The 20,197-nt window shown below is 42.5% G+C and overlaps 1 protein-coding gene across 1 annotated transcript in view; it reads right to left on the reverse strand.

Moving 5' to 3' along the window:
* Nucleotides 1–291: 291 nt before the first annotated feature.
* tbc1d32 (TBC1 domain family, member 32) overlaps nt 292–20,197 on the reverse strand; it is a 59,085-nt gene continuing 39,179 nt past the window's right edge. The window contains 6 exon segments of the mRNA XM_029462859.1: nt 292–1,151; nt 7,079–7,267; nt 11,417–11,557; nt 13,682–13,836; nt 15,892–16,007; nt 17,287–17,356. Coding sequence (XP_029318719.1) covers nt 1,032–1,151; nt 7,079–7,267; nt 11,417–11,557; nt 13,682–13,836; nt 15,892–16,007; nt 17,287–17,356 — 791 coding nt within the window. The 3' untranslated portion in view covers nt 292–1,031.

Below are 20,197 nucleotides of genomic sequence, written 5' to 3' on the forward strand. Positions count from 1 at the left end.
TGCAGGAGAGATGGATGGATGTGATGAGCTAGTTTATTATTCAGGCCTCACTGTGTCTGAAGAGGGACGGCAGGCCAGCGGTGCAGGGGGAGAGAAAGGGCTGTGGTTACTAATGAGGGTTCATCACAATGATACAACCTTCCTCATGCATCTTTCATACGGAAACCTGCATAAGTATACAAACACGAGAGGCTGTGCTGCATTGTTGCGTGTCCTGGCATTAATGATGTGTGTCAGGGCCATGAGACGGCCACACAGAGAAACCACTGCAGCAATAATATTCTATATTCTTTTATATTTACATCTTTTTGAACAGATACAAAAGACCTTAGGTATTATGTACAACAGGCAGGTACATTATAATAGTTGTTGCATGAAATGATGAATCCTTGAGCCTGCGACTCCTTTAAAGGGTGAAGCTGGTGGTATTCTGTATGTTTCTTATCATCAGCAAATCGCATGAAAAGATCAACATCAACAATGTGTTAATCCGCCACTTAATCTCAAAGCCATCAAACTGAAGGCCACGTGTTCCCATCAAGGACAAATCTTTGTTTCTTTTTCGAAAAAGGTTCAGTAATTACCTTAGATAGCGAGGCAACGTAGTTGTTAGAAAACGTTCCTCAAACAAGAGGAAATACTGTTGTTGTTGGGGATTATTCCATATGTGTTGAGCTATATAACGTACAAACGTTAGTGGGTTTAAGTCTTTTGCTTGATTTGTTGACAATAAGAAAAATATAGATATATCCAAACGTGTTCTGGGACTCAATCCTCTGCAGATGTTTGCAGATTTGTTGTGATATGGTGACAATAAGACACTTTTGTTTAGACATCAAGCATGTTGGCCTCTTGCAGCTGCTTTGAATGCAATTTAATGTGTGACCCTTTAGAGTACTTTAAAGATTGTGTAGAAGTGTGGCCCTATACATCCTTTCATTAAACCAGGAGATACATTGGGGTTATAACTGAATCTTAAACAAGTTGTAATTAATTTAAGGCAGATTAAAACCACTTTAAAAAACTTGCTTTTACGCAACAGGGTGACGGATGGTTCTCATGTCGGTGAGAACAATGTGTCTGTAGCTGCGCTCCAGTCCCTCCATGATCTCAATGTAGTCGCTGACCTTAAAGCCCTGGATCGGCTCCTCCTGCAGGTTGAAAAGAAAGAATGGTTGAAGTTGAAGTTATCGACATTGTACATAATGAAAGGGGCTTCCTACCAATTCTTTTGTAAAGATAAAGGTCAGTATACATCATGGGGAGCGCTGCACAGAAAGTCTGTATTACAAACTGGACATGCACCAAGCAAAGAGGGGGCAACACAAGGATGCTGTAGGTGGCAGGATTATGGAAATGTAGGATGCAGCATGTGGTGGAGTTTGACCCAGACTAGGGATTACACATCCAAGGATTAAGATTATTTGAAACCTTTGAAATAAAGCAATGACTCCTTGGCTTTCATATGGACAAACGTTGTGAACAGTTCAACCAAAGAAGGATATATAATGAAGCCGAACGAGGTTGTCCCTTTAATTATTTTGCGACCCTTCAATTTTGTGTTGGGTCCCCTTTGAGGACCCCGACCCCCAGGTTGGGAACCATCACTTTCAAGTACACAAGAGACCACCAGCAGATGTTTACATGGAGTAAACCTGAACCATCTTTTAGTAAGTGTCCAAGACATGCAGGTAGAGGTGCGCACACGGTGGCTTACTTTATTATCAGTCACTTTGTTGGGAAGTGAAGTGAATAATTAAATGCTTTACATTCAATCAATTTCAAAGTCACCAGGAAATCAAATTAAATCTCTGGGAATCGATTGCAGCAGCGTGCAAGTAAACAACATCCTTGCTTAGCGTTCAGGTAATGAGGTGTTATGTGTCCAAAACAATATCTTAATAAGTAGTAGCATCTCCACCACGCAGGTGTGCACATAACAAGACGGCTCTTAATATGCTGCAACGTCCTAAACAACATTTCATTCCGCTCATCTGTTTATTTAGTATATAAGTGTGATTGCGGTGCATTATGTTGCGAGTGGCATCATCAATTAGTCATGATTAGAAACGCCGCATCCAGAACACGCACCTCATCCAGAAGAACAACACACAGCGAACGGCATGATTCAGCCCTCCGTCAGTATCAAGGCCAAAAACCTTTTAAGAAAAGCACCACAGTAATGACTTCTCCATTATGTCAGCACTAATTATTGTCTTATTTGTTTGCAAATAAATAGCACTGACAAGGATGTGACAGTGAGAACACTTTAAGGTTCAGACTCATCCTGTTCACGTGTTTCTCCTTCTAATAGGATTCAAGATGTTCACACATATAATTGTAAACATTACCTTCAAACATCCAAAAGGATCAGGGAGAATCAAAAGCATATTCCTTTTCTGTAATCCCAAGAACTATTGGATGGATTGCTTTCAGGTTGTATATAAGAAGTGGACGTAGTCACCGTGACGTCCCCCCATTTGTTTTTGGACTACGGTTTTCGCCGTCGCCATCTTGGATTTTTGCAACCAGAAGTGACACAAAGTGCAACCGAACAAATCATTTTAAGGTGAACAACATGCTACAATTTGCTTTCACGAACTGAAAACACTGAAAGGGTTAAAGTTGTAAAATGAAAACACCGTGTTGTAGCGACCTGTCAATCACAAGGTAGCCCCACCCTAAAGCACAGCCTTCTTCATCGTCTATTTTCCTCTAAATGGAGATAAAAATGTACAAAATAAACATCACGCTGCATAGAAGAAGACTTGAAACTAGTGATTGAGACGATAAACTCATCAGGAAAATGTTTACTGAGGTTATAAATAAAGTGAAAAGTAGAGTAGAGATTTTCTCGTAGACTTCTATATAATCCGACTTCTTTGTGCAACTGGATATTTGAGAGACTGCACGTTTAAGGCACTTCACTTTTCAGAAAAACTCTCCTATTTATTGCCATTTAGATTTGGTTCAGACATTCATTTCCCCCTTTGGGATGAATTGTATCAACTTCCATCCGGCGCCATCATCAGGTCTAAATCTGTATTTGTGTAACAGCGTGTGAGCATGTTCGCGTGGTGTTTCTAACATTTAGTTTGTAGAGTCTCCTGTGCCCAAAGACAACCTCAAAACAGCTTATATGGCTTTAGATTCTTTACACTTTAAAGTCAACCACTTTGGCTGAACTGCTCACAACTCATATCAAACGTGATATGACAGGTGACGTGTAAACATTGCTGTGTTTTAAGAAGGCGATGCTAATGCTGATTACAGTGATTTACATCTTTTTGTCGTCTTGTTCAATGATTCAGCCTGCTCTAACTTATTTAGTTTGAATAATCTGCAGAGCCCACAAGAGTTAAATCTAAACAGTGCATCACAAAAACAAAAGCAAAGAGAGAAATTATATTTTGTTTCTGATCTACTATCCTTGAAATCATCTCACGACCGCCGCTTTAGATCAAGTATTTCCCGGTTCAGGCTCCTTTAGGTAATATCATGCGTTTTGGAAAAAAGCACAAAGGAGAGAAATACAATAAGAGCAAACGGAGCGATAGCTTTTTATTATTTAACAGGAGCAAATAGAGTGAGTGCAGAGAGGTGATCATTCAGGGGGGAGTAAGTAACGTCAGGAAGAAATGAGTTTTCCCTCTGATGGAGGACTCTGCTGCTGTGATTATTCCACATGTATCACTACATAAAACACTTCGTAGGAGAAAAATCTCCTTTTAATTATACGGTATAATAATTTCGGTCACATTCTAGACTTGATATACTAAAGTTAATAAAGTTTAGCTTTATTATCAGCTACATAACTCTATTAAATCCATATGTTGGTTTGAGTTCTGTCCATCCAGACAGATTGCTAACGCACCACTATTCTTCCTCTTGTCAAAACATAGCAGCACTACACTTCAGGAAGTATAAAACATATGTTGCAGAGTGAGATTAATCCTGACGTAGCATCAAAACTAAAAGTTGCGTCGCTTGTTTATTTATAGCGTTGGGTAACAGTGACACAGATAGACCCGTGACGGCGAGGACAGAGATACGCAGTGGGAGGATTAAGGAGATGGAAGACGACGACGACGACTACTAATGTGGATTCCTTAAGTTTGACACAACACTGTGTTGAGTTGAATACTTTACTGCAGGTGACACTTAATGTTCTCTATAATCTTCAAGACGGATGAACCTTTAGCCTTTTACCCTTATGAGATCATTAGGTACGCTAATTAATGCATTCATTACCAAAGACTTCTACATTTTCTTAAGCCTGTCCTCACATGACAAATGAGTGGGATTCACTTTCAATGAGTCTGGATGTGCAGAGAAGCTCAAATGAATGGGAATATAATGCGTCTTGAAGCATGAAGAGTTGTATTGGTTCTGTTAGTGCCTGTTCATAGCAGACGGACAATTCATCCCATATTTTTCGTTAGACATTTAGAATGATGGCTTACGGGATTTCTTAATAAAGCTAAGGTGCTTTTAATTATGTGTTTTCTTCAATTTCTTACATTTTTCCCACATTTACAGACTCAAAGTGTCAGGAAGTCAATAACACGGCTGAAGCTTGTGGGCGTGTTCAGCGCGAAGCATTTAATTCCCCTTCTTCAGTAGTTAATGTCCTCATTGATGTGCTTCCACACGTCTTCTTCAAGTCCCTGTAGCTCATTAACAGTTGTATCGTATTGAAGCCATTTCCACAGTTTATTATTGTAGTTCGACAGAAAGTGAGATTATTGCTGCACGTCAGACATTATTCCACCAACGTAAAGAAACATGTCTACAGTATGAAAGCGTCGTGTATGTGGTGACGGTCACAGTAAAACTGAAGCTTCTCTTGGTTTGTGGGCTCCTGTAGCCTCTGAGTCAGACACACACACAACCTCCCTTTCTGCTCCACTGCAGTGAAGCTCCAGCTCGACACACAACGTTCTAACAAGACTTTTGCCTTTTCAAATTTTAATTTAGATGAAATATAGATATACCCCCCAGTGGCACAGGATAAGTGTAGAGGGGTGCAACTGTGTGAGTGTGTGAATATTTAAAAAAATCCTCTAATACCACATCTGTTGGATGTAAAATAAATCCTTCACATTGTTCTGTGTGAGACAAGAGGAGAAGAGAAAGAGGCCGCCGGACACAAACCTGCACGTCTCAAACTTTCAACAGTTCAGCTCAGGACGAGGATTGCTTTAGTTTCACTCACTCACACACACACACACACACGCACACGCGCACACACACACACGCAGTCTTTAAGCTGTCTCTTGTAGCAGTATCTGATGCTACAGCTCATTAGAAGAGCTTCCTCAGATAAAGCCTCTATAACTGATCTTGTATTCACAAAAAGTGTCAGCGGCAGCTCGTGACGAATGTTGACACCAGCGCTATCAGCCGGAGACAAGACGGACAGAAACGCTTAATGAGTAATGATGATGAGTGCTTCATGTCAAGACATGCCTCATTCATAATGCTGGGGTTTAATGTTGCTTCGGATATTAGTAAGAAGGTAGACGTCACCACTTTACACCTTTTGTGGCCGCTCTTTAATTCAGCGTTCAGGAACGGCTTCTTTTCACTGCATATTCTGGCAAAACACGCCGTCGCGGGAGGTTCAGGGAACACATTCAAAGAGTAGATTTGAATGGCATGTGAATCATGGATAACTGCGGAATATATAAGTGGAGATAACACTTCTTTAATAAAGCATTATAGCACAAGCATGATATGTTGTCTGTGTGCAGAGACCACAGAGGAACACATGAAGACTACACCGAAGCGCTCTCTCTGGCCACACGTGTGTGTTTGACACGGATCGGATTTAAGTTGTGCTTTGGGACTAGTGAACAATCTTTATTTTACATTTTAGGCGCATTAATTAAAAATGTCTTTCCCTCCCTGACGATCACACGTAACCAGCCAGAGATAATTATGGGCTGCGGCAACAACACAACTTGATTAGTTTGGCTGATGAGTGTTTGCTTGATACACTTGTTTGAATGCTATGACTATGAAAATGTACAGGGAACTTAATCCTTCACGCTCCGCCGCCACCATCTGCTTGTTAACGTGAAAGACCAGGTGTATTATTAACGTGGGCTACAGGTGACGTTCCTTACTACGTCACCATTACACGGACAGGCTAAGGGATGTGTAATTACTCTAAACATAGGAATATGTTCCCGTTACAACTGGGTAACTCTCGTCTACATCCATCTCTATATTCATTAAAAGATTGATATATATGTGTCGCACCTTATTCCATCAGGAAACAACTGTGTTACTAAACATCAATGAGGAAATTGACTGCAGAGAAGCGAACAGTGAGAGGAAGCAACCGTCGAATCAGAGCTTAGTATCTCAATGACATGCTTAATGTTGAACACGCCCACAAGCTTCAGGCACGTATCAATCTGCACATTAATTAAGAACCTTGTTGTTCTTTACTGCAGCTGCAGAACACATTATAGAACATCCTTGGGCTTTCATTTTGTGTTTTCCTCATATTGCATTGCAGTAGCCTGTTTAAAGTGATCATATACCAAACAATGTATCCATGTTGCTGTATGCTAATTGCTATTAGCTAAAGGAGTGATGATGATACAGGAGCGTACATGCTTTGTGTTACTTAGATGTGCATCTCTGTTCGATATGCATTCATCTTTCCTTACACTCTTTCTGCTTGTCTTGTGTCCTTAATAAAAGAAGACATTTGGGCCTGGGGCTCTGGGGCATTGGTTATTAGAGGATTATTTTGTAGTTAAATAAAAGATATTTGCAGCCTAAACTCTTCCTTACAGTGAAAGACGAGATCTGAATAAGCATGCGAGTGCTTCTCTCTGGCCACGTGGTGACATACAGACTGTAAACACAAGGCCACCTCCAGTTTTAAATGTAGTTTGACAGGATGTTCCGTCTATAAAACACACATTACATTACAGTTCATACAAAAAGTGCAAACAATCATGAGGATGCAACTCCGAACTGCAAGAATCCTGCAGGTACATCAGCTTCAAACAAAAGTACAACATACATTTGTGTATCTATATACTGTAGTGCTTCCTCTCACCTTGAGGAAGACCTGCAGCTCCTGGGACTGCGTACGCTGCAGGATGTCTGGCTGCAGATGTTGGAATATGGCCACGCACATGTACACCTGGTAGTCAGGACCCATCACCACACAGGTGGAGACGTAGTGGCAGATTTCTGTCCAGTCCAGGTAGTTCCAGAAGCACTGAGTCAACCAGTGGAGGCACATCTGTGGGACGAGAGACAAGAGAATAAACCCGACTCAGCAGTTAAATGCAGGTGGAAGAAATAGAGACATTCATTGTCCTGTAATAAGAATGATCTACTCGATGCTTCTGACAATTCTCCCCAGTGTAATAAATCAAATGTCAAATATAAATGTCTCTCGTCAATCTTCATAGCTCTCTTTAATATACGTTATCTATTCAAAGGGAAATAATATATATTCTAAAGAATCCCTTCTGGGATTCAGCTTCTATGTCAAAGTTCAGGTTTGTTTGACTTTCATCTTTACAAAACCACCAAATAATGACATGTAAATAACTAAGAGCTGCAGAGAAGTATTTAAAGATGAGACGCCACCTCCCAGAACTCAATAATACGAACAATAATTACACAGCAGAGTAACACGGACATCAATACGTATTTAGACATCATTTAAGAGCTATTCCAGAGCCTGGGGACGCCAACGGAGAAAGCTAAGTGACCCTTAAAACAAAGAGAAGCGCGAGCTTTGCCACGGAAACAGACATGAAGCAAAAGAGGAGCAGAGTTTTAAAATGGCTTCACGAGCAGCCATCATAGTTCCTGTCAGTAATGTTCGGCACAAAAAGGTCTTGCTGTGGTATTTTAAACCAGACGTAGTTTCTCCAGTGGCAATTTGAAAAAAGGAAAATAAATGAAGTAAAGCAAATGTAGTTTATTTTAACATGATTTGAAAGATGCCACAAGGAGAAGAAGGGAAGATGTTTAGGACTTGTTCTGTTCATACATCCACAACAATCCGCTCGTACGCACGAAGGTTTCAGCTCTCAACACAAGGTTGAGGTAAGTCGCTGGTTTCACTTCGATGAATGCTCCTGTGCATGAGCACAATTGACAGGCTGCTCGTTCTGCTTTGTTTGTCGGCAGGTTTTTCCCTGTTGGTACAAATGAAATTGATAAACACATCTGTTTACAGGACAATTCTTGCATGAAGCCCAACGTGTCGGTTCATATTGGCCTTGATCATGATATGTTCTAATAGGTTCTTCTTAATTGTACATGCCACGGAGGACTTACAATCAATTAGACTATGCTGGTAGGATATAATACGGTATGTATTGTGAAACGGAGTTGACTAAATGAATCCTTCCGGGAACAGGGAACAGTGTGAGAATGATACCTCACAGCAGTGTTGTATATTGAGATGGGATTAGGGGACAAAGAGACAAGGGGATGCATGCTAATGTGTATTTTTCCTGCAGATGACTGAGTTGAGATCTGTGATATTAATGCGATGGCTCAACGAGGGGTTCCCTCCTCCTGTCCTCGCTGAAAAGTTCTGCAATATCCATTTTGTGCAAAAGTTGAAAGTTGTAATAGTGGGCTGGCACATAAAGCAGCAACACGTCCTTCCTTCTGTCTGTGGTATTTATGTAACTCCAGACTAAGATGAGAACGATCTAGTCTTGCTATTATCGATGTTGTTTATGTGCCGCTATGAAGCATAAAGACGTTTCTTCCAACAACAATCACAAGGGTAGGTGTGGAGAACTGGAAACCAACACATTTCCTCTCAAAGAACATGCTCACCCAACCACAAACTATTGATATTACGGTTCATCCTGAGGGGGGGGGGGGGGGGGGGGGGACATGGATGTACAGTATGTACCAAACTCCATTGCAATCCATCAAACAGCTGTTGAGATATTTCAGCCTGAATCAAAGTGGTCCACATTACCGTGCCATTACACGATAAAGCCCATGAAGACCTCATGCTGAAAACTGTCCATGTGCTCCAAGTGCATCGCCTCACAGGGAAGCAGCATCTGATCAAAGTATTATGGGCTGTAGAATCTGCTCTCTCTCGAGGCTGAGCTCGGCTGTCTTTAGGATTCGACTCCAATCAGTGGCTTTGAGTGTGACAGAGGTTGATACCCTTTATATCCAAACAGACAACCAACCGTGCACCGCTGCGTTTTAACTAATTGTAATGCCAATAATTAGCCACCGTGTTCACTAACGACAAGTCTGCTCGAGCATACAAACAAGCTCCATAAACATATTAAATTGCCATCGCCCCTCTTCAGCTACACTCTAATGAAAAGACTGTCAACCTAATTTGTGTGTTGTAATAAGTAATAAAAAAGGAGCGATCTGGATCGACGCTGCCCTCTCGCTTTCAACCCTCTCGCAGAAAAACAAGAACACATACAGTACAGTTCTTTCAGCCTCTTCCAAGAGCTGCTCTGTTTGTGAGACTAACCTAACCTCTGTTCGTGTTCCTGAGAGCCAAAGCTGAGGGTGCAAAGGTGACTGCATCTTCCTTCGGCCATAAAGAAGCCTCAGCGATGAGGGATGGTTCAAGGTTATTGTTCATAAGCTGTCAGTTTCATCTCATGGTGATATTATAAAGATGTTTTTGTCCAAAGTTATGATTCAAAGCCAGATAAAATGAAGTTTTTGTTTTGTTAATAACAGAAGGAACACATCTCTGAGCACTGACTGAACATAAAACTGGTCATATAATATATAGTTTTCATTACATTTGATATACTGGAACATGCATTCATATTGATGCTCTATATTTTTACATTAACAGTAAAACAAAGTACCTTTTCAGCCGTTCAAATATAAAGATTTACTTATTTTCTCTATTTCATATCATTTTGACTGTTAGACAGAACGAAACATTTAAAGAATACAAAAGCAGATTCATCTTTAATGCAAAGAATCAGCTCTGACTTTAGATAAAAAACTATCTGTTGAACTGTTATGACCTCAATGTGATGTTACGGGACTTTAAATCCATTATCGTGGAGGACGAGGACCACTGACGCGTTACTACGCCTGAAGACGGACATTGTTTCTTACCATGACTCAGCGTATCTGTCGCTGCTCACACTAAAAAGACCAGTACTGTTTAAAAGTCTCACACTCTCTGCAGATGGATTCACACGGAGGCCTGCGTCCACACACTTGCACACACACTCCCTCTACTGTATGAATGTCAGAAGCGTATATTGCTTCATTTGTTGCTGCTGCTTTGTCGGGCTTTTCAAAGCTCAAAACTTTTAGAATAGATATTTCCATTTCTGACTGAAGAACAGTCGCCCATTATCGCCTTGAAGAGCATGAAGATGTGCTGAATGTTAACATTTTCCTCCACCCTGGAGACGGCAAGTTTTCATCTTTGATGCAAATGCTGCGAGTCTTATAAGCGCCCCCGCTGCCGTACATTATGTGAGCCTCTGTCAAACCGCCGACACACAGCAGACAGGATCAGACGTAAGAGGATTCAAGGTGAAGCACCTTTTTTCTACCTTGTGAGAGAGAGAGAGAGTCTGTGTCAAAAGGATTTAGTGCAGAGGACAAAAAGCTTCTAACTTTCCAAATGCTCTGCTAAAAAAATTAATAAACAAAAAGATTCAAGTGAAGTAAAATGTGATTTGAAAGGGAAGTCATTGACAGGGCAGTTGTGATGATAAAGGCTTTAATGAAATATTCAACAACCTCTGACTGGATGTTTGGACCGCTCCTTTTGTTTCCTCCATTAGTAGTCATGACTGTTTATTGATCTCACCAAATGGGGATTAGAATACAACAGAAAGAAAAGTAATAACTAAATTAAATTTAAAAGAAATGAAACTTTTGCCTGGAAAGCTTCAGTCTAAACTTCCAACTAGCATTGACAGCGTTAGCCGCTGTACTGTAGCCGCACAGACCGGGGGATGCAATGCAAACCTTCCACGGGGATTAAAATATAGGGGATCAGGCTACATTTACCAGGAGCAGACTTTATGTTTTATTTATTTAAATGACTTGTTTAACATTTAATTACAAAACAAGCTTTGCCTATGACCCTCGCCGGCCACCGTAGCACACTAACCCTCATCTTCACTATCAAAGATGAATTCCTATTGAATGTGTGCCAATTGATTACAACTACAATGATTTAACTAACACCTAGTATTGCTTGTTTATGTGCATTTCCCCCCTAAATAAACGCACTATTAAACGGTATGATCTTCATATTCTCGCCACGGGTCGGACTTGAACCGCGGGCCGCCGCTGTGGCAAGAACTCAGCCTTTGTACACGGGTACACGTATCTCTCTGATAATCTCTCACAATTTGGCTTTTAATGAACGGTTTGCCTCCTCCTCTACGGATCCTACCTGTGATGGGGTGAAACCGGACATCCTGAAGGCGGAGTGGACCAGAGGAACTTCAACTTTCAGCAGCATCTCCACATAGTGAGCGGTACACCAGTAGACGGGAGGGATTCCAGATTCGGCTACTTCCACAGGAACATGCACCTGTCGAACACAAGCCTTTTATCTCTGTTGGTCTTTTAAATGATGTCCAATTGAGCTTAAACTGCTGGGAGAATCAAATCACATCAATCCCAAGCTCCTCGTTTTGTATTCAGTGCTGAAAAGCAAACAAAGAGCTAAAATATACTCTTATTTGGAGTAATGGAACTAGAAACCTGCTGTCTTGTGTCCACATGCATATTGGTGTATGCATGTGTTCATGCCCGCTCAGCTTGCTGCTGCCTTAATTCTTAATGTCTTCTGTGATATTGACAAAATCAACCACGTTTGAGTCGTTGGAGGCGAACTGCTGTGTGGAGAAACTCACCAGCTGCGTCTGCATCAACCTCAGTGAACAGAGAACACGTAACACACGCTCAGATGAGTCCAATTGAGCAGTGTGGACTTTAAAGAGAGACGACTTGGTATAATGACAGCACAGCGTCTCCCCTGCAATTTAAAAATGATTGAAACCAGACTTAATTTAGACTTCTACCGCCAAATTGAATTCCTTTCTCCTTTCCCCCGTCATCTATCTCTTTTAGTCATCTTCCTCCTCTTACAACTCCTCCTCATAAATGAGACGGACGTCAAAGCCGTTAACATTTGGGAGGCGGACTCTATCGCCCGAGACGTGCAGACACGACTAATTTCATTTAGATTAATGAATAGGAATTACTGGACTCCATCAAAGGTGTCAAGGTGGTGGCTTAGGGAGGAGGAAAGCTGTTGGAGGTGCGACAAAAGATATCGTGCATGACTTCAGGTCAGCCATCGTCAAATGTGTTAACAACAAACAAAGTTCATTGAGGGTCAAAAGAGAAGAGCAGCATCACAGAATGGAGAGATGAGCCGCCAGCACAGCTTCTTTTGAGCAGCTTATCCAGTTAATAATAGTTTTAATGTTTTCAGCATGATCTGGGGCAGTAGTTGTGGTATGTGTGTGTCCCATCCTAGATCTCTGTGCATCATGTGTTAGTTAATGCTCAGCGGAGGAGCCTGAGGAGTAAGGGGAATGTGCAGGTCCTTTATAACGTATGTTCAAATGCTGAGGTTGAAATGGACAGTTAACCCCTCAATCGAATATAAAAGAGAAGAGAAATCTGAAACGATATTTACACACGTACACGCAGATGTAAAAAGCTGCTCCAGCGTTAACAGAATGATTCTTGCTATAATAACTAATTTAGCACTTACATGAACACTTTGTAACCCACATTTACATTTTCTCAAAGCAATCTCAAACTGTCTCCCGAGCCGCAGCAGCCACAGCAGCAGCCGCCGCAGCAGCAGCAGCAGCCGCAGCAGCAGCAGCCGCAGCAGCAGCATCCGCAGCCGCAGCAGCAGCAGCCGCAGCAGCAGCCGCAGCAGCAGCATCCGCAGCCGCAGCAACAGCCGCAGCAGCAGCAGCCGCAGCAACAGCCGCAGCAGCAGCAGCCGCAGCAACAGCCGCAGCAGCAGCAGCCGCAGCAGCAGCAACAGCAGCAGCAGCAGCAGCAGCCGCAGCAGCCGCAGCAGCCGCAACAGCAGCCGCAGCAGCAGCCGCAGCAGCAGCAACAGCAGCAGCAGCAGCAGCAACAGCAGCAGCAGCCGCAGCAGCAGCAGCAGCAGCCGCAGCCGCAGCAGCAGCAGCAACAGCAGCAGCAGCAGCAACAGCAGCAGCCGCAACAACAGCAGCAGCCGCAGCAGCAGCAGCCGCAGCAGCAGCCGCAGCCGCAGCAGCAGCCGCCGCAGCAGCAGCAGCAGCAACAGCAGCCGCAGCAGCAGCCGCAGCCGCAGCAGCAGCAACAGCAGCAGCAGCAGCAACAGCAGCAGCCGCAACAACAGCAGCAGCCGCAGCAGCAGCAGCCGCAGCAGCAGCCGCAGCCGCAGCAGCAGCCGCCGCAGCAGCAGCAGCCGCAGCAGCAGCATGACTGAAGTATCTACAAACCAAGACCGTAACAATATATTAAAGCTGAAGGATGCTCTGTACGAAGATGCACGTCTGTTGAGAATCAGTGTGTTTTGAATCAAAGGTTTGCTGCTATGTTATGCTTTTAAGTGCTTCACGACTACACGCTCGAATCCTAGCTGCTGTACTTCTGAACACTCTGCAGTGTAGTTGTGTTTGCACGCCGTTACACTCACGGAGGAGTGTATCCTCGCCGGCCAGATGAACGCAGAGGTGAGCAGAGAGGACAGGTTGAGCAGCAAACTGAGAGAGCGGTCCGTGTCTCCAGACATGATGAGGAACACTGTGGAGGCCAGCCAGTCGTGGCCGGGGTAACCATCCCGCTGAGCGACTGCAGGGCGGAGTTAAAGAGCCAAAGGAGTGATGGAAGTGGTGCATTGATAATACACGAGACAGATACATGCAGTCTTATCTTTAAATGAGCATTCTGTAATACACATTTAATGAATACATCTGAATTAACAACCTCTGCATTTTATTATTAATTAATGATCTACAGAGCTGTAGCAGCGCGGCACAAAACTAAAATAATAATAATTTGACTTGACAGATATTTTCTGGCAACAGCAGGTGGTGTTGAATTAACTCAAACAGAATTAGTTCCACAAATATTATCAAAGCTGAAACTCATTGATTTAGTTTGTATTTAAAAAGGGTTTGTAAAGATCCAGTGTCGGCGTCACAAGAAACCCAGTCCTTATGTTGTGTTAAATTAAGCGTTACGCTAATACCGCTTTACTGTCAACTGACACCGCTGAGTCAGCCGCCGAGCGCGTAATGTTGTGACAGTCAATTAACCCGGAGACACCCGACCATTATCTCACGGCACAGACGCAGCCTTCTCCCGTTGACACGGTTAAGATCCAGTTCTGTATCATTTTGTGAATTTATGAGATGGAAAAACAGCCTGAAACAGACTTCTTCACGTCTCCGCACGGCGAGGGCTGGCTGGGAAAGTGCTTGTTTTTGTGTTTTTTTGGTTTATGAGGAGTCAAATGTCACATCACAACTCTTAGGTTTCTAACTTCTAACTCTTTTCAAGCAACAGCCCTGATACGCAGGTCTGAGTCTCCTGTTGCACAGCTGTGGAGCGATTAGTCGGGAGTAACCCCGGGCCATGACACGTCCTGCTTTCTGCTCATTTGCTGCCTTTGAATAACGTAAAACCTTTTTGTTTAGGTAGAATTCACACAGATTTAATATGCAACATTCCCTGGATATAATGTAACAGAATGTAAAGTATGCTTCACAATGATGCAGGTTTTAAACACTGAATTGTGAGGACGTTGCAACAGGACGAGATGGTGGGTTTAATCCCTCAGTGCACACATCCAGTTAAACAGCTCTTTAAAACTGATTGACAGACTCATCTATTTGTAGTACACTCTGTCAAGTCGTCATTTTGAATGATAAAGAATTATAAATAAAGCAAAGCCTGAAAAGAAACAAACATCACTACCATCACTCAACTAAAAATAGACTTAATTGAACGACTTCTCTCTAAAATCAGCGCTTTGTTTTGCATTTCCTCACTTTAACTGAGAGAGTTTGAGATCATTTCACCATCTAAGGACGTCTGCAATGCACTAAAATCAGATCTGTGAATTAAAAACGATCAATATATTTCATGCAAAGCACTACAGTTTGTACCTGGTGATGCATTCTGAATCTCATCCCGACTTACATCCATAACAGACACGTTTAGTGGCAGTGACACTGTGAAATCTGCATGCAGCGAAGTGACTTGTTCATATTAGCTCAAATGTCAGCGTGGTCTTAGTATCACAAGGAGCATGTCGGCGTGCGTTACATTTGTGGAAGGTCTCCACTCGGTGTTTTCATGTTCAATTGTTTCATACAAAAGGAAACGTGGTGAAGGAGAGAGGGAGGGGACAAAAGAAGGCAGAAGTGTTCCGTGAGACAGAGATGGAGAAAGATAATCTGTATTGTGTTGATCAGACAGAGACACTATCAGTGCCCAGCTGCACCGCTCAAAGACTGACAGAAAAGTGTATTTTATTGTATATAAAAGTGAAAGCAGCATGCTTTTAGTGTGTGTTAATGTGTATGTGCATGTATCTGTATGAAGGGTAACCCCTACTTTACTGCACTAGTGTTAAGTTATATATATATACACAATATAAGTACGCACAGAAGGAAGGATACCCTGCTACTACACTTTCCTCAATGTGAAAAGCCTTTTGTTGACGTCACTTTCTAGACAATTTTCCAAACATTTTTAATTCCTGGACGTGACGTGGCCATGGTGAGCCCTTTAACACATTCTAAGACTAAGCCTGGACCGCCATCAATATGTGCAAAAATGTCCGAGGCGGTGGATACCTTTATGGTCACGCTTCACGAGTGCAGAGTCTGTAAAGGATACTGAGCTCTGAAGCCGTTTTAACTCTCTGTGTGGACAAGAAGATCTTTAGATGCTTCGTGAGCCTCGTCAGCTCGTTCACAGCATCTTCTGTCAGCAGCTGGAGGTAGCTGCCGTACCTGTCGATGGAAGACAAAACAGAAACCATCTCACATGTTCCCAATAATCCTCATGATGTCCGTCTGTCCTGCTATAGTTTATACCACTCTGCTGTTGCTCATTGACACCACAATCACGCAGGTTTCTTCGGTTGTTTTTCTATTAAATTTGACTAATTCACTCCCGTTGTTCCTTTCTCGTACTCAGGAGAGTCACAACGCAATAGGAGATACAATAACACAGAGACAAAGGCCTCAGGCAAATACACTGAAGCTCTCATCAACATTCAACAAGTCCACTGTGGTCAGATTTCACTCTGTCACTTTTAAATCAAGGATTAATTACGAATTCATGTCCGAGCACTCTGTAATCCTATAAGACACGTTGCTCTGTTGGAAACGCTCACACACTGTTTTCTGTTAATACAGTAAAATGCAAACCGGGCACTCGGTGTTTCTGAACATGCTGTGAAACTCTTCATCTGGAAAGCTCCCTTCAGGGGAGACGTGGAACAAAGAGTAGCCGCAGGGTGTCATTAAGGACGTACAGGAGCAGTGGGAGAGAAGCAACAAGTCAGAGGGCCAACTTACATAAAGAACAGACGGAGTGTTATGCACACCTTCGACAGGTGTGTGGGTCTCATGCTGAACACTCCTACTCCTCTGTGTGGACCGGATGAAAGAAACACAAAGGCTACAGACTTGGGAAACCCTAAACATCTCTTTTGTTGTCGCACTCAATTTCAAACACCCTGTCCATCTCTCTGAAGAAACAGTTTCTCCCTTTCTTCAGTAATGGCCTTTTCCCTTTTCATCTTTGTTGCACATCTGCAGCTAAAGAAAGAACTCCGTTCCTCTGCGACTCTGAGGGATTGAAACCCTAACCTGAGGCATAAAGGATGTGGACGGTGTAAGAACATGCGTACATGTTATAGACTGAGCTCAGTGTGACATGGACATGTTGGGAGTAGCCTCTCAAGTTGCTTGCGGTGTACTCATGATTGACGTGAACTATAGTGGTTTAAATATACAGTTATAGTCAAATGAAGGACAGAGTTACTGCATGTTGTGAAAGGCTTTAAAAAATGATGGTTAAAACATAAGTAAGTCAAATGTTTATAATGTATTCCAGTATCGAACTGGAGTAAATGTGCTTTTCTTAGAGCGGATACTGCGAGTCACTAAAAATGAGCATTTGAGATTTCACACAGCCGGTTTCCTCTTCCTTCCCAGGCTGCCTGAAGACGGTCGAATTAAATGCAGGTTTATGAGCTATAGAAAAACACTTTACGGTGCATACCTGACACAGGTGTTGATCCCCAGCTGCTCCTCAGATGATAATTCAGCCCTCCTCACGACCGTCTCCTCTGCTGTAAAACAAGGTGATTAAAAAAAAGCAGTGGTAGTTATTACCAGGGAAAGGTAATACCCAGAGAGGATGACTGGAGCTTTACAAGGAGGATGGGAGAACATGACAACGTATCATGAGTTGCTACTTTCAGGGCACTACAGATGTGAGGTTGTTGGGCAGCTTTGCAGCGATTGTTTGCCATTTAATGGTGATGTTCGCGAGGTAGCGTGGTCATTTCAACTGCAGCGTTTTGATGGTTTACAGCAGTGGAGTCATAACTCGTGGTTTTAGGAGTGTGGTGGAGTTTAGGAAGAAGTGTTGAGCCCTGTGAGAAAGCTCTTTATCACAGGACTGTATCTTTATCTGCAGAGCGAGATGCCACTGCAGCAGGGCAGCCGTAGATCCACACGCCACGGCTTTGTACAGATCGTCCAGCTTTCAGTCTCCCCAGCTGCTCTCACTTAGCACCATTAAGTCTGCACAATCATAAAAACATATTAGTTTTTGGTTGTAATTGTGTGGAGAGAAGCAATAACTGCGATATGTTGTTTTGGAAGATGTTTCCACTGATTCCTGGCTTTGGGGAAAACGAATAATATTACATTTGTGCTAATGAATCCCCGGCTTCAGACAGTTTGTGGTGGGATGATGAGAAGATTTCGACAATTAATAGAAGTATTATCCAGACGGAATCAGTGGCGGGGAAAACTTCAAATCCAATTTACAGACTAATGGTGCAGAAATATGAAAGGGAAATGATAATATGGCCGCTGTAATCTACATATTGAAGTGATAATTAAACATTGTTACCATTGACACTCAGAGCTGAGCAATGTGGATTAATCACAGGCCATCACATCTTGTATAAAGTGGTAGAAAAAGACTCGTGATGATGAGGCAGCGCCTGGAAAACTAGTGCTGTATTTTCTCTCCTCTGATATTAACATCTCTAAAAACCTCTTGCTGATGGCAATTACTGTCTAATGGAGATGAATGCTCTCTTGTTGTATTTATTTCCTCCCTCCCCACTCCTCTCTCTCTCCTCCCGTCTCTGCAGCAGTGTCTATTTTACAGTTTGTAATAACTTTAATCACAGCCATTTAAATTGTGTTGCGAAGACCCAACTGTTGAAGGATATGCTCTGGCGTTAGTCGTAACACGAGGAGGCAAATGTGAAGCAGACGCAAAAATAAATGTGAAATTGAGACTGTAGAAAATAGTCCTGATGAAGACAGTGTGACAAGACAAGTAAGTGGATTTTGAGTCAAATGCTGTTTAGTTAGGAATATATATATATATATATATATATATATATATATATATATATATATATATATATCTGCAGGTCCACGACAGGTCAGCAAACTTCACCTGCTTGTATGGTTGAAATAAGTAAATATCCTAAATTCATTTTTTAAATTGTCTTTTTCTTCAGTGTTTCTCCATGTTTTGAGTGCAATGACGACATTATAATTCATTGTCTGCAAGAATACTGACAATAAAGTGTGTTAAAATACAGAAAATACATACTATTTAAAGGAGGATTCTTTTGGGCGAAGGTGCGTCGACACTAAAATGGAACGGTCCCATGAAAAGCTGCTCTCTCTCTTTGTTTCCAGACACCCAATTTAAAAAAAAAAAAAGGCAGCTGAAATAAATGAGATTGCTGGACAGCTGCCTTCAGGAGTGCAGGGCCATGAAGGGCGAGGAGATACACGTCCGAACAGTGAACTGACAGAGGTTAATACTCGCCCAATGAGTCGGCTCTCTCCACACAATGGGAGCGCTCAAGTAGGGCAGAGTGGCTGAGACTGTATTCAATGTCAATCAAACACCCAGAGGTGCCTACCACCCGTTCCCCCTGCCACACACACACACACACACACACACACACACACACACACACACACACGAGATTGCAGAATTCAACAAGAGCCGTGACAGCTGCCTGGACTCCTCAGAAGCCATCAGGTGGGAGGAATATTACAGGGGGAAATGGAATAGCAGCGTGTTGTTCATTATAAAGCAGAGACGTCGGCTAATATGCCAATTTCATAAGTAATTCTTGATCCCTGGAGCAGAGGGTGCACACCAGTTTCCATGGTATTAGATTTACTACAACAGCTTCTATGCAAATATACTGAATAAAAGGATTTTCTGCCAAGTTGCAATGTGTCCAAAACAAACTGCTTACATGACACTACTCATTATAGGAGTGTGTTAGAAGTGTTTGCTCTTTCTATTCTATTTACTTGCTCTTATTTTTGTTCCGTCTTTCCCTAAAACTAGCGACACAAACCTCAGATTCAGACGACTTGATTTATCCCAAAACCAAAAAGATTTATAATTTGCAGCTTTACAAAGTCCACACACACAACCAACTAAAAGGTTTTAGATATGGTATGTCAGAGGCCACAGAACAACACATGGCCAACGGGCAGCAGTAAATAAAAGAAGCCATTTTGCCAAAGTTGATATAAATAACCAAGTTTAAAAGAAGAACGACACACACACACACACACACACACACACACACACACACACAGTTTACAAAGACTTCACTCAATGCACTACTGTCAGTGTGTGTAGCCTGACAGCAGAAGAATGAAGGACTTGGAGGAGCGGTTTGTTCTCCTGAGGGGCACATGATCACGCCGGCCTGAGGCCATTACGCTGACTTCACTACACAGAACATCGTCAGAGTTGCTGATGTTTCCTTTTTGCTCTTCTGGCCACCTGTTTCTCCCAGAGCGAGCGGATCAGTCAACCCATCGAGCCAGCAAATAACAGCTATTTCATAAAACATGTCAGTCGCAGTGTCTCCACTGCACAGAATGATGTACGGGACTTTGAAAGTTTC

The sequence above is a fragment of the Cottoperca gobio genome, chromosome 24 (assembly GCF_900634415.1).
Source record: "Cottoperca gobio chromosome 24, fCotGob3.1, whole genome shotgun sequence".
NCBI lineage: Eukaryota > Metazoa > Chordata > Actinopteri > Perciformes > Bovichtidae > Cottoperca > Cottoperca gobio.